This window comes from Rhinolophus sinicus, chromosome 16, assembly GCF_057876585.1.
Source record: "Rhinolophus sinicus isolate RSI-liver-muscle chromosome 16, RSI-T2T, whole genome shotgun sequence".
Classification (NCBI taxonomy): Eukaryota; Metazoa; Chordata; class Mammalia; order Chiroptera; family Rhinolophidae; genus Rhinolophus; species Rhinolophus sinicus.
This window is the reverse complement of record NC_142516.1, coordinates 132,146,649-132,161,727: the sequence shown is the minus strand read 5'-3', so window position 1 is coordinate 132,161,727 and position 15,079 is coordinate 132,146,649. Positions and strand designations below refer to the sequence as shown.

The 15,079-nt window shown below is 46.7% G+C and overlaps 1 protein-coding gene across 6 annotated transcripts in view; it reads left to right on the top strand.

Annotated features, from left to right (window-relative positions):
• Positions 1-15,079, top strand: part of FGFR1 (fibroblast growth factor receptor 1) — a 46,144-nt gene that overhangs the window by 16,089 nt on the left and 14,976 nt on the right. For 4 of the 6 annotated variants that reach the window (XM_074329637.2, XM_074329636.2, XM_074329635.2 and 1 more), the window contains exon 3: positions 14,765-15,031. The exons of the other annotated variants lie outside the window; for them this stretch is intronic. In XM_074329637.2, the coding sequence (XP_074185738.1) occupies positions 14,765-15,031 (267 nt within the window). The remainder of the gene's footprint in view (positions 1-14,764; positions 15,032-15,079) is intronic. 6 annotated transcript variants of the gene reach the window in all.

Genomic DNA, 15,079 nt, shown 5'->3' with positions numbered 1-15,079 from the left:
ATTACATGGAGTTTTTACATATGGGTGTTTCCTCCGCTAGAGCAAAGTTCTATGCAATCAGAAAGAATATTTGTATTGCTCTTTTAAAACATGGACATTTTGATATGTAATCTGGGTTCATCGTAGAAATTTTAGAAAATACAGATTTGTAAAGAAAAATAAAGAAAAACTATATTCCCATCATACAAAAATAATCACTGGTAAGCTATAAATCTGTTCCTTTAGGCTGTTTTTCTTGCATTTATATAAATGTGACTTGTCAAAAATGGATTTATACAGTATATACTTGTTTGTAACTTAAGCATGTATTTATTGCAGAGAAAAGTTTTCATCATGCTTAATAACCACATAGTATTCCATTGTATGGGTGTGCAAAGTTTATTTATTTACCCCGTGCTCTACTGTTGGGCATTTGTGTTATTTTCAATAATTTGCATGTAAGTAAACAGACTTTTACAAATAAAATTTGTCCATGTATCCAAGGATATTTATATTCTAAGAGTCTTGATTATATAGTACCAAATTGCCCCAGAACAGTTATACCAGCAAAGATCTTTTACAGTAATAAGTAATAAATACTGTTTATTACACTTTTACATCTTTACACTGATCTCATGGCCACAGGTTTATTCCCATTATCAGAAGAGGAAACTGAGGTTCAAGAAGTTAAGTAACTTGTCTAAGGTCATAAAGTCATATAGTCATTTAGTTGGTGAGAAGGTAGAACGGGGATTCAGACTCAGGTAGGTCTGACTCGAATGGTTTTTTTCCGCTGAATAATACTACATCCCTTTGTCAAGTTGGGTTTCCCCACAAAATTCAGGCAGACCAACGTTTGAATTTAAACATTGCTGGGTTGTTCCCTTTTATATCCCAGGAATCAGGCTTCACCTCTCTTTCTGGGGTGACATGTTTATGTGGTGATTGGGGTAAGGTTGGCTGGAGATGCTTGCCTTATGCCATTTCTCTTTTGATATTCCACTCTTCATTGCAAGGTGATGCATCCGTCATTGGGCTGTGAGCTGCCCTAATTAAAGTGGTTCCCTAGCCTAGAATAAGCAACAGAACAAAACACCCATTGAAGCTGCCTTTTCCACTGTAGCTGAGACCTTCTACCCTCCCTAAGTGTCACATGCCACACCTGAGTTTTCTTGGTAGGTCACAGTTATTCTACAATATAGTGGGGTTGTCAGGACACATAAACCACCTAGATTGCTTCTAAAATGGTTGTGGTCCAACAATGTCTGATGGGTGGAAATAAACATGTTAGACAATTCAGAGAGGCTGCAGTATTACTGTTGTTTTCAGGCTACCAGTATATATTTTTTAAAAACACAAATAAGTTTAAAATAAAGGGGGGGAGGAGGTCCTGAATTTTTTTTCTTACTGTTTACGTTGAACAAATTAATGTTTTAAACAAAAATATATATTATAATGTAGTTGGGCTAGTCACAGAATAATTACAGGATTTAAGAAATATATATTAATTTCTGGGATACTATCTGAAGTATGTCCCAGGAATAGAGCACAGATATACTGAAAGTTTGGTAAATGCCTTCTTCCAGTTCTGTCTGTAACTATCTGTGTAACTTTTTGGAGAAAAAAACATCAAAAGTCTTGGAGGCCCCTCTTGAATGGGAGGCCCTGAACAAATGCCATCCCTATACCTAGTGTCACCGTGGGTTAGGGCCAGCCCTGGCCAGCGTTCCCCTGACTAGACATATGCAAATACAATAAGTGACTCATTTAAGAGGTGCTATCCAAAGACTACATCAAATAAGGACATAAACCCCAGTTATGAGGACATCTGAAACCACAGAAGAGGGCCTCTTCCCTAAAGCGAAAGGACAAATTGACTGTCATTTCTGGCCTAAGATTGTGTGTGTGTGTGTGTGTGTGTGTGTGTGTGTGTGTGCGCGCGCGTGTATGCGCGCGCACATATATCATGCAGGCAGAGGTTTTGTTTTTGTCTTTTGTTCACTCCAGCACCTTAGAATAATTTATTGTCTGATACATATTAGGTGATCAGTTCATGTTTTTTGAATAAAGGAAGGTATGTATGAATGCACAGGTAAGTGATAATTCATTTTCTTTTTTAAAAAAGATACCTAAACTTTCTAGTTTTAAAAAGAAGATAGGAATAAAATCCTTTTCAATAAGAAGGTAAGGAAAATAGGTGAGAACTAGTTATTGCTACCACGCATTGAGCTCCTGTGTCATCTAATGCAGTGGTTCAAAGCTTTTCACAGCATAGACATCACCAGGCGGGCGTGTTAAAGCCCATTGCTGCGTTCCCTCCCAGAGCTCTTGCTTCTGAAGCAGGACCCCGGAGCTTGGTGGTTCTCACAAGTTCCCAGAGGCCTGTTGATGCTGCCCATCCAGGAACCACACTTTGAGAATCTCTCATATCAATTAATTCTAACCCCAAAATGTATAAGGTAGATGTTATTTCCACTTAACAGTTTAGGAAGCTGACTCTGTCATGCAAAAACTTGCCAAGTATAAACAGCACATAAATGGAGTTCAGACTCAGGTCTATCTGATACCAATGCCTTCAGCTCAGACGCCTGTGCTGGGTAAGGGTGAGAGGTGCAGAACGTGGAATATCTGAGAGTCTAGGAAGAGAAAACCAAAACAGGCAGGAAGGGAGGTGGGAAAGGTGGAATCATTTTGCCTGGGGGGTATTGAGGGAGGGAGGAAGGACTGGGAATAGGAAGGTGGTCTAAAAGCTTTCCTGGAAAGGTAGGAGACCCTCCTCTTGGAACGCCCGCCTTCTGCTTTGCTGGGGCTGTAAGTCAATTATCACCGCCTTGCCTTTGGAATGCCAATCAGCTCTCCATCAGCCCTCTAGCCGATTAGAAGAGTCCGTTTGCATTCAGAAATCTCTGCTCATTTATTGTCAAGCTTCAGAGTTTACTTTTGGAATTAAGGTTTATTTTCCTTAGGTTTTAGGAATTAGCTTTTGAACCTTAGAAGAGTCAGGTTCCTTGACTAACTGCAGAGTGAAGTTCTCCCTTTGGCATTCAAAACTTTTATCGATGTTATTTGAGCAACCAAGACTATATTACTGCCTGAAGGGTACATAAGCTGGAAGCGGCATTTATTTTATGTCTGTCCTTCTCCACTACCCTTAGACTCCCAATCCATTTTTTAAATGTATTTGCCTTGCTAACTCTCACAGTGAAATGAATCCTTCTAGAATACCTGGGCCCCCAGCTTTCTGCCAGTCAGCCTCTCGGCGGCTCCATGTCCTCCGTTCTGAGGCTTCCTCCGGCAAGAACAGCATGGGCCGGGGAGAAGAGATGAAGAGAAGCATCTATTGAAGATGCTGGTGGCTGGAGCTCTGCCCCAAACAGAATCCCTTTTTCCTATGGAAAATTAACTTTAGGTCTCTTGCCTTCCCTCACACCAGAGGGAGCTTTGTGCTAGTGGGGGCAGGAGGGAATGGCAGCCATGTATGCTCAACTCAGAAACGCCCAGTTGAAATTTAGAACATTGGTTAGGACTGGCGAGGGCCTCAGGCTTGTCAAGTTAGTCAGCCTTCACATTTCACAGTTGAAGAAACTGAGGCCTGGTTACGGAGGTGCTTGCGCAGGGTCACAGTTAGTGGTAGTGCTAGTCATCTGAGTGATTTCTACTCAGATGTTCTTTCTGCTGCACCCAGCCAGTTACAACCACCTGTGCCACAGACAGACTTAGGGACTAAGTGGCTTTTACAAAGATTTCAGACTAGGCTCTCATTCTCATGTCTTAGGACATCTGGAATGTTGTTGAGAGTAGGATTCTCTCCCCTAAGATTCTAATTATTCACGATCCCCCAGGTTGTCTGAGTAAAGGAGTCCCCAGTGTAGATATTGGCCCTTACCTTCCCCCAAGCCTTTGGTCCTGCTTCTTCCACCTGCTGTCTACCAGACAGACGTATCTCAGGTAGAAAGAGCCCCAAACCATGTTCTTTTCATTTCTTAAAATAGACAGTACTAAATGTTCAACTTTCGTGGTGTGTGTGAAGGAGCGAGAAGAATGAATATGTGGTATATCCATGGGTCCTCTAGCTCCTTGCCATCCTGTAAATCTGTGAAACAGACCAGTGGTCCCACATTTTTAGATTTCATGGGCCAGTCAAATTTTCCCCTAATATTTTGGAACTTACATGGGGTCAACAACTTAATTTGCCAAATAAGAACCTTTTTACAAAGCCAATACTGCCCACTACTACCATTACCATTTTTTTATTGTGGTAAAATATACATAGCATAAAATTGAGCATTTTCACCATTTTTAAGTGTACATTAAGCACATCACATTGTGTGCAACCATCGCTACCATCCATCTCCAGAACTTTTTCACCCTCCTGGCTGAAATTCTGTATACTAACCCCCCCTCCCCCGTTCTTCCCACCACCATTCAACATCATTTCAAAAGGGTCTTTATCACCTTTACTCGCCGAGTGTAAAAATAAGGGTCATTTCTGTAACATTGAAAAGAAAACTGTAACTTTATGCAGAGCCCATTCCATTTCCCCACTTCAGTGGGTGGTGACCCTCCTTATATAGCACTCTGTGACCAGAGTGGGATTGGTCCCATCAATGGGATTGGACAGGGAGGGAAGATGACAGCCGCCTTGGGGTGGTGAGAACCCTGGTGAATTGTGTGCTCAAGCACCCATTTTGGTTCTGGGGGGCCAAAAGGCAGATTCTGAAACAGCTGAGGCCTCCATTTATTCATCAGCAAGTTTAGGGAGCAGCAGCTTTTTCCTGCCCAGCTGTTAGTGGTGTTTCCTTCCCCAAACAAGCTCTGCTGGGTGTGGGGGAGGGGAGGCCCTCCGAGAGGCTCTAGTAGGGGGTGGGGTGGGAGGAGGGCAATACATTCCTTTTCTTTAAGGAACCTGACCGGACTTTAAGGTTAGAGCACAGTGGAGTGGGAGCTGTAGGGTTGATTACCTCTTCGTCATTGATTCATCTCACTCTGCCCCCTCCCCCAAGCTTAATGATCTTTCCATTACAGAACCCAGACCAGGAAGTGCATGACAGGTCGCAGCTGCAGACACATGGCTGGGAGGCCTGGGCTCTGGGCCAGTGGTGGGAGGGTCTGCACTCCTCTTCTAGCAGCGGGACCCCTAGAAGGGCGCGCGCGCGCGCACACACGCTCAGCTAGTTGTCCAGCTTTCCCCCTACAATTTAGTGGAAGATGGAAGATGTTCTTACTTCTGTGTTGTAACAGTTGATGGCCAGTGTACTTTTGCTTTGAGTTAAGGACGTGATTATTAATAAAGGCAGGAGAATTCTCTCCCCACCCCCTGAGCATCTAGATCCCTTAAACTTCAGCCCATAGATGTGGTCCTTACTAGGTTTAGGGTTCTTCTGGGGGAATTTTTCATCGTTGAGTAGAGGCACCCTAGCTCCTTTTCCCAAAACAGGACCCGCCATGGCTTTAGAAGCTTCCTAGGTGCCCTCAGGAGTTGTTGGGCAGAACAGTTTTAATGCCTCCGAAACCATCAGTTTTTCTCTTTATGATTCTACGAGAACGCCAGGTTCAAACATATTTTCGGGGACATCTAGATGCAAGAGCATGGGCGTTCCAAATATAAAGACCTGGGTTCAAATCATACTGAATGCGTAGAGCTGCCTTCATTTTTCTGTTTTGATTGGGGATAGCTCCTTCCACATACAAGTGTGCTTAGGAAATGTTAATTTGCCCCAAACTGTGTCCTAGGGGGGCAGTTGTCACACAGGAGTTTCTGTCTCCACCACCAGCTGTGGTGTTGGCTTTCTTCCCTGAATCTGCCAAGGCTGGATTCCTCTGGTGCCAAATGTGAAATGGTGACACAAACTTCTAGGAACTGTGAGCTTCGACTGCTCTTCCCTGACTGTAGGGTATCCACCTTTTCTGAGTGGGGTCTGCACGTCCTCTATGTCTTAAGTGAACTTTCCTCTTCCCAAAGCAACTCTTTCTTGCTGGTACGGGGAGAAGCAAAGTGTACTGGGAATCCTTCAGGGACATGGGTGTAGAAGAGTTTTCTTTTCGGCTCGCTACATAGTGGAGTGTGTCAGTAAACAGTTGGGGTGAGGGAGTTTGGTGGGGAGAAAGGAAGAAGGGAAATTTCTCTTAAAACAACTCCTGGGCACATTCCTTTGTTAGTCACTTAATTACAGCCTTGTCCCCAGCCTGAGTGCGCTTCCCCGAGGTGGGAGGTAGGGGGAGGTGAGGGACATGACCCCTAGGAGGGAAAAAAGGATGGTATGAAGGTATGAAGAAGGTGGAGGCATCAGGTAGAACCCCAGACTCCATTCTGATGCTGTGCTACCCCCTAGCAACATCTGTTTGAAGGTTTATACAGAACTCTCTGGGCCCTGGATGCTTTCGGCCTGGGTCTCCCGAGTAGGGTTCTGCGTGCCTGGGCCTCCTCCTGCCCAACTACTGGGACCTGTTTTTGGGGGGTCGTGGGGCGGGCGCAGGACCCTGGCTGCAGCTTTGGCGTGCGCAGGCAGCTCTGCACTAAATTACAGTGATGAAGTGGGACACACAAAAGACCGAAATCTTTTTTTAATAAAAAAACAAAACTCCGGCCCCAAGCCCCTGGGCTGCTGAATGGTGATGGCTTCCTGTCAGGATTAGCCGGGCTGCCTGGGCATGTGTGCACTGCCTTTCTCCTCAGGAAATACCTTTAGTAAGCCCCGGTGGGGTCCCCATGGCAACGCGCAAGGGGACCTGCTGACAGAGGCCATTCAGCCCACCATTGTTCCTTGGCCCCTTTGTCGGTAGCTGTATTGCTGCCCCTCTGGCAAACACAGCAGTTTGCACAGTTTTGTCAGGCTGAATGTGGAGTTTTTACATTTTAATGGGCTCTTCTGGCTGTGGCCCATTTGCATGCAAAATGGTCCTTCTTACTTTTTTTCCCTTTTTCTATCAAAAAAAAAACACAAAAAAAACCCTACAGTCCAAATCCCCTGGGTCGGGGGACTGGTGACTGCTTCTGGATCAGGGTGTTAGATCCCACTAATTGATTTGGTGTTCCCAAATCAATTTGGGAATGGAATTTGTTGCCACCCATTCCCGTGCTCCCCATTTCCACAGCTTTCCTTGTATCTTGGGGACATTGTGAGTTTAGGGCATCAGGAAGCTTGAGGGCTTCCTCTCTGTACCCCAAGCCTTGTAGAATGATAGTTTTTCCCCAGGATTTCAGTGAGATTTCCCCCTCTGGCCTGGCCTTGCCAGACTAAAGTAAGTTTTCAGTTCCATTTCAAAGCCAAAGTAACGTAATAAAAAACCTTTGCAGAGGGCTCCCAGAGCCCCGCTGGGCTGTTCTGTGTTCCTTTTAAGTTTGCTTTCAAAGCCACCCCGAGTTCCTCCCCCACCCACAATTGCCCCCTTATTTATCTCTGGGGAGTTTGTGCCAAGACTGTAAACATTCCTGGACCACCAGTTCCCCCACGTTACTGAAGAGGATGGTGTTCTTCCCTAATTTTCTTAACTCCGAAATTCAAAATCCAAAGGATTTCATAGGGATGACAGAACTCCTGGCCCTGAGACATCGTGCCTGGGTTTTGCTGGGGGCTGGTTCTTCGAGCCCTGTACACTCCGGAGTGTAGAGTGTTGATGACACGCCCCTGACTTAGAGGGTAGGTAAGACACACTGTATATGGACCAACCCGCAGCCAAGCAACGTGAATAAGTATGACATAAAGCCATGAAAATTTGTAAGTCACATTAAAAAAGAGATGAAGAACGTAATTGAGGAAGTCTTAGGAAGTGATGGAGTGATAGGAGGAGAAAGGCATTTTAGGAGAAGCACAGTCCTTTTGGTAGGAGAAAGCAAAATAAAAGGGGCAGTGAGGGCATTGGCTTGGCTAAAGAGGCGGAACCTGGAGATTGGACAGCTGAGGTGGGGGAGGGGAGATAGTCGAGAGGCTCCAGATTCTGGAGGAGATTGAAACAGGCTCTCAGGAGTGTGAGGGGATGGGATGCAGAGTGCCCATATAGAGGGGTCAGGGTTTGAGAGTTGGGACAGCCTGAGGATGTGTGATCAGAAGAGCTGGCCCAACAGTACGGCTGATGAGCCCCTTTGCCTAACGTTCTTAATCTTCTCGGTGGAGTAAGGCAGAGGTCATCAGAGGTCATCAGCTCAGCTGTAAGCTGTAATCAAGGGTGAGGGGCTTGGGACATGGTGAGGTATCCGGTGACTGATCCAGGATTGAGCCAGGGACACAGGGTGGGAAGGAGGGGCTGTGCTGTCTACTTGTGGCCGAGGCAGAGCTGTAAGTACCTGAGTGGGTCATCACTCTCCCACGTGCTTTGTGAGAAGGAAGATGCTGTGGAGTGGCCCAGGACCCAGCATCTAGAGCCAATGCTGATCCCTGTTTTGTGACTTTGAGAGGAATCCCTCAGCCTCCATTTTCTCATATTTAAATGGAAATGAACAGGAATAAAATGAACATGAGTTGACATGCCTTGTGGAGTATCAAGTGCCATACCAAATAGGGCATTATTATCAGCCCCAAGTCCGCCCTCCCTCTCCTCCCAATTTCCTCACCTGCCAAATGTGCACACTCACACCTGCTCAACTTTAAAGGGTAGATGAACATGAACAGGAAGGTGCATTTATAAGTTAAAAGCACTAAGTTATAAGGTAGTACTTGTGGGGCTGAGGAAATTGAGGGAATGAGACAGGGAGGATAGGGCCAAAGCAACCAACTTGAGAATCCCATGGGCGAAGGTAGGAGATATTGGTGCCGTTTGACAGGATCAGTGGGCTGAACAGAAAGGGTTTCAGTCACTTTTCTGAAGTCAAGGAGTGCAAAGACACAGTAAAGGTAGAGGCTACCTCTCCAAGCGGTGGACCTGGGATCTGGATGTGTATGAATTCTGGAGAGCCGGGCCACCTGGGTTTAAATGGTGGCCAAGCGAGGTGGGCCATCTTGGGCACACACACAAACTCTTTGTGCCCCAGTGTCCACTCTGTAAAAAATGAGGAAAATAATAGTGTGTACTTCACAGGGTGGTTGTGAGGATTAGATGAGAACTGTGCTTGGCACACAGTAAGCTCCTGTATCCGCAGAGGAGAGATAATAATGGTATCACTGTCATGGGGTTGCTGTGTGTATTAAATGATAGTCTGTGTTAAAAGCCATTGCAGTATGCGGGATATATTGTAGTAAACATGCTGTAAATTATTGGCCAGCATTAGTATTACCATTTTCAGAGTTGTTTAATGATCCCAAGAAAATATATGGGAAGGCACATGGTAAATTGCAAAGTGCTGTGCAAATATGTTGTTTTTCGTCACTGGGTTCATGTTAAGTCATGGGGTTTTGGGGATGGATAACTTCCAGACCGAAGTGGCTGTGATGGGACCAGGGCTGGAGAAGTGGTGTTTCGAAATACATTTTCAGGTATATTTTTGTCTATGTGGCATGAATGGCCTGCATTCATAGTCTCTGCAGAGAAATGTGTTCCTGGGACTTTGTTAGTGGTTCTGTTCTGTTCCCCACCTTACAAGGTGAAATCATTATTTTTCTACTATTTTCGTGAACCTTCTGTTCCACACAGGCCATAGAGTGTGATCTCGTTTCCCAGTCCCCCTCATCCCAAGGCACACTCCTGCTCATAAGCACCTTACCTTTTCTGCTTCTCCCAAAGTTTTCACTTCCAATCTAAATCCTTATTTGTTTCCCCTCTTCCTTCACCCTTACGTCCCGCCTCTGCTGTGAACACTGCTGTCTGCTCTGACCACTGATACTTTTAAGTTCTGTAACTACTCAGAGCCTGTGTCGGGTCTCCTGTACTGGGATCTTACATTCTTCTCCAGTTGTCTCGTGTTGCGATACAAAGTGCTTCATACGTACCAAGGTGTTAGGTAAATCTGATCACCCGCATTAGGACCAGGCCCAGGTTTGCTGTTTCTTTGCTGTTTCTGGTACAGTAGCAAGGGCTCACAGAGGCACCTAATGATAGCTATTTTGAAGAAAGTTCCCCATTTTCTTGAATTTGGGGGAACTGGGGTCTCATCTTCTCATAAGAATAGCAAGGTTTTTATGGGTTTGGGCCTCCTCAGCGCGTCATGCCCCCTCCCCTCATGATGCCCGTGCCTAGCAAGAGACGCAGAGACTTAGAACTTGGATCGACCTGCGAGGTGACTGTGGCAGGGGTCTGGCTAGTCCTGCCATAAGCAAAATGTTGCATCCTGTGGACTTCTGGGGAATGACAAAGCTGTGGTATTTTGGAGGAAAGTAGGAAGGGAGAGGGACTCCGCGGGGCTCCATTAACTCTCCTGTGCCTCGACTTGAGAACACCATGGGAAACACAGCCCCCACCGCTCTGTCTTTCTAGCTGGTCCTTGATTACTAGCTGGTCCCCAGCTACTCCTTGTTTCCCCTGAAGGGATGGAGAGGCTCCATTAGAGAAGAGGCGTAGGACTGGTGATCAGCGTGTGAACCCCTTTCACTCCCACGAAAGGGGTACCCGTCTAGCCTGCGCAGCCTTCCACTTGCCATCTATTCTGTCCCAGGAAACTGCTTCAGTACCAGAGGCTTCCTCAGTCTCCGATTCCGGCTGCTAAACAGAGCCTTTGTTCTATCCTATTTTCTGGAGAGTTCTCTGAGGCATTGATGGCCTTCATCCTCTAAGCATGTTTAAATCAAACCTAACTCTAACCTTCCCTCTCCCGGTGATGATAATAGTAACTCTGTACTGTGGACCTTGAAGCACAATGCACCTTTTTCCCACAATGCACTTGGAACACATTGCATCTAGCGCCTGTGAGAGTGAATGAACATTGTAATTTGACTCATGCCAAACATTTTCAGCCTCCGACTAAGTCACCATGGAATCCGGATACCAAATGTCCTCTGGCCTCCATTCCCCACGTCGTCTCTCAGGAAACAAGACACATAAAGCGAGTGTTGTGGTTGCTGCTTCCCTCACAGCACCCTCATTCCGGTGAATAAGTTCTCCAAGAGTTGGAACGTTGATTTCAAGTGGCTGAGCAATACACTGGCTTTCTTTCCTTTGTCTTTCATGGCCAGTCCAGTAAAGGGATCAGTTAGCTCCTTTCTTGCTAACTGACACCTAACAAGTGTAGCCCTGGCCCACTGGTCTTGACCAGAGAAAGGCCAGCTCAGGAAAGATGGAGCCACAGATGCAGGGGCCTTTCCTTGCTTGAGCACATACATGAGGACACTGGAAAGACCGAAAGAGAATGGAGTGTAGTGACTTGATTGCTGCAGGCTACCAGTGAGCGGTGATTGTCTCCCATCAGCTGCCTTCCATAGGACTCCACAGGTCAGGGCCATTCTTCAGGTTGCTGACACAGATGGTCAGCACCAGTAAAACCAGTAAGTGCTTGGTTATCTTTCCATCACCTCCTGGAAGAAAGTGGCATTATCCCCTCTCTGTAAATGGAGACTTCGGCATACAGGAGCCCTATTAGCCATGAAAAACCCCTGTAACTCAAGAACCAGTGGCTGATTTGGGGTTCCTCTAAAATTAGTCTTTGCCAGGTGCTAAGTTCAATTCATGACCCAATGAGTATTTTCTTTGTTTCTGACATTGTTAGGCACTGTGGGAAAATTATAACAGTCCATCCTGCTCTGAGTTGCTTGCTATTTCTTAGGAGCAGTGAGACATGGACACTTTTGACAGGAAACAATCCACCCAACTGTTCATCAACCAATGAATGGATAAGTAAAATGTGGTATATCCATACAATGGAATATTATTTAGCCATTAAACAGAATGAAGTCCTGAGATATGCTATAGCATGGAAGAACCCTGAGAGTATGCTAAATGAAAGACGCTGGTCACAGAAGACCACATATGATATGATTTCATTGACATGAAATATCCAACATAGGCAAATCTGTAGAGACAGAAAGCAATTCAGTGGTTGCCTAGACAGAGGAGAGGGGGAAGAGATGATAAGTGACTGCTAACACGTACAAGGTTTCTTTTTGGGGTGGTAAAAATGTTCTAAAGTTAATTGTGATGGTTGCATAACTGTGAATATACAAAAAAACATTTAATTATATGCTCTCAATGGGTGAATTTTATGGTATGTGAATTATATTTCAATAAAGGTGTTTTTAAAAAAAGAAACATACAAGATGATGTGTAATTGAATGCAAATTTGTGTGATTCAGACAGTAGCTGTTGTACAGAAAATTAGGGTAGACATACTAGTGCCAACAGGAGGCTTCTGCATATCTCTGATGGTGCACTTTGAGCAGCGTGGGGTCCGGGGACGCTAGAGAGATGGCTGACAGCCATGAGCAGAAGTTAGTTCTGTTGTGAAAGGAGGATGCAGTCAATGCAGAGAACAGCCAGACTTGGAGTGGAAGGTAGGAAGCAGAAGCTGCATGGAGAGGTGGGAACGGATGGTGAGAGGCCGTGGATGCCAGGCAGGGGTTTCGGTTTTATCCTGTACAGTGTAGGGTCTTGATCAGGAGAATAATGGGACACAGCGCATCAAGGCGGAGCATCAGGGTGAGTTTGAACATCAGGGGCAGGGACAAGAAAGCAGGCTTTGAAGCTTTTTACAGATCATGGAGAAGAGTTTTGTTTGCACAACCTGGTTAGGATGAACGGGAAGTTAGGGCTCCAAGCCACAGTTGGCCAGAGCTGGTGTCAGCAGAGCTAGTGTCCCTTTGCTGCTTTGTCCTGGGGAAATGCCCGTGTTCTACTTGCCGCCTTTTGGTCTCTGGGACCTGTCAAAACAGGCTGTGATACCCGAAGCTAAGAATTTGAGTTTACTAACTTTACTGTTTGACCAACGGCTGGTACAGATCACGAGCTACAAAATATTTAATCTGTGAGGTCATTGAAGGGAAATGAGATTGGATCAATAGGAGTGTCTGCTGTTTCCTGAAGGGTTGAGGCTGAACTGCTTTTCTTCTTCTTTTGGCAAAACCACAAGCCATTAAAAATGGAAAGAATACCTTCTTTTTAAGACCCACAAAAGGTTATTTTTAATCAGTTGTGCGGTCTGCTCACCTTTGTGGTCGGAGCTCCTCTTGACCTGATTCACTAAAATAAATGAGCACTAACCTAGTGGTTTCCAAACCCTTTTAAAGCAGCAACCCCCCTTTTTTGATGATTCAGTATTTACCCAATATTTAAGACAGAGCCCTTGGGTTGCAGCCTTAGCCCCTCAGCCTCATTCGGGGCCCCACTGAGGAAAACTCCCTAGTACCATCTGCCGTCCAGGATGCCCACTTCTTCATTTGTAAGGTTTCTAGCTGAAACCCCTTTAGCAATTCTGAATGCGTTCTTTGAAAATGACGGTAATGAAGGAGGAAAGGGAGTTTAGAAAGGAAGACAAGCAAGAACCGTGTGACTGCAGGGGTCATTATTGCATTATCCAGCAGGCATTTATTGGGCAACTCTGGTGTGCCAGGCACCGTAGTAGGCGCTGGGGATTTAAAGGTAAATACAATACATTCCCACCCTCGCAAGTGAATTGAGAAAGGGGACTTTCCTTCAGTGTGACAAGTGTAGTGGGAGTTCACCTGACTTAGAGACTTAGACTGGGAGTGGGCAAAGGCTTCAGGCAGAGTTACTAGCTGGGCTGAGAATCAGAGGGTGAGTGGAGAGAGCCAGGCAGACACAAGTCCTGCAGGGCCACGGGGTGGGGTTGCATGAGGAGGTGAGCCTCTGATGGTGGACCGGTGGTGAGAAATAAGGCTTCCTTTACCTCCTGAAGGGAAATAGAAACTGGATTTTGCCCCTTGTTAGTGAAGAGGGGGATGCTCAGGAGATGGGTAACAGCCCTGCATGGTGGACTCTGAGGTGTGTCTGGCTTCAGCCCTTCTTGTTAGCCTGAGTGTGGAGTTTGCTGATCGTGAGAGGGATGGATGTATGGATGGGGTCTCATCAGACCTTGTGAGCTGTGGACCTCCCTGGCTCTGGGGAAAGAGAGTTAAGGGGAACTGGACATGCATGACAGTGTGTTGGGGGAGAGGAGAGGGAGAGGAAGGTGGGAGGCTTGGGAGAGGGAGCCGTGCAGTGGGATGAGGAGAAAGGAGCTTTGTGTGCACTGGCTTAGGCTGCCAGCACAAGTGTGGGTTTGGTGGCAGCTGCAGGCCTCCGTTCCTAATATAGGCAAAAGCTCTGAATCCTCTGGCCTGACACCTGTTAGCTAGAGGCTCCCCTGAGCTGACCTCTCCTTGGGCTGTCGCTCCCCGAAATGCATCTTATGCATCTGACTCATTGGGGCGCCAGAACCCCCTGCTGAATCACTTGAACCCAGAGCCACCGGTTGAGAAATTGCCTTCTCTCAATTTGGGGTGGGCTGCTGGATTTTTGAGGGGTGGGGTTTCTTTACCTGTTAGTAGGGAAAGAGGTGAGGCTGACGTAGCCAAAAGGAAATGGGGTGTTCCTCTGGGAAGTGGCCATTTTTGGCAAAGAACTAAATGTGTGGGGAGGGGGCACTCTGGATACAGAAGTCCTGGAGAGAGTTGGCCTTGTCCCCTAGGATGGAGGGAAATGAAATGTGAACCGCTTAATGCTGCTGCAGCTGCTTCCTAACTTTGCCTCTTTCTTCCTTTGAACCTCTGGAGGAGGTGGGTAGAGAAGAAGAGATGGGGGTTCCCAGGTAGCCATCCTTTTCCTCACTGACCCATGTTCCAGTCCCCACCTCCCCAGCTTTGTGGCCCCGGGATATGGCAGCTCAGTGCAGCTAGCGTAATTCCCTTTGTCTCTCCCCTCCTTCCCTCTCCCTCTCTTCCTCTCCGGTCCCTTGGTTCCTCTTCCTGGTCCCTGTGGGTGGCTGCAGCCCAGCCCTGGGGAGCCCCTGTGGAAGTGGAGTCCTTCCTGGTCCACCCTGGTGACCTGCTGCAGCTTCGCTGTCGGCTGCGGGACGATGTCCAGAGCATCAACTGGCTGCGGGACGGGGTGCAGCTGGTGGAAAGCAACCGTACCCGCATCACAGGGGAGGAGGTGGAGGTGCGGGATTCTGTGCCCACCGACTCTGGCCTCTACGCTTGCGTGACCAGCAGCCCCTCAGGCAGTGACACCACCTACTTCTCCGTCAATGTCTCAGGTTGGTAGCAAAGCCCTGCCCTCACCCTCTCCTTGGATCCACCCCTCC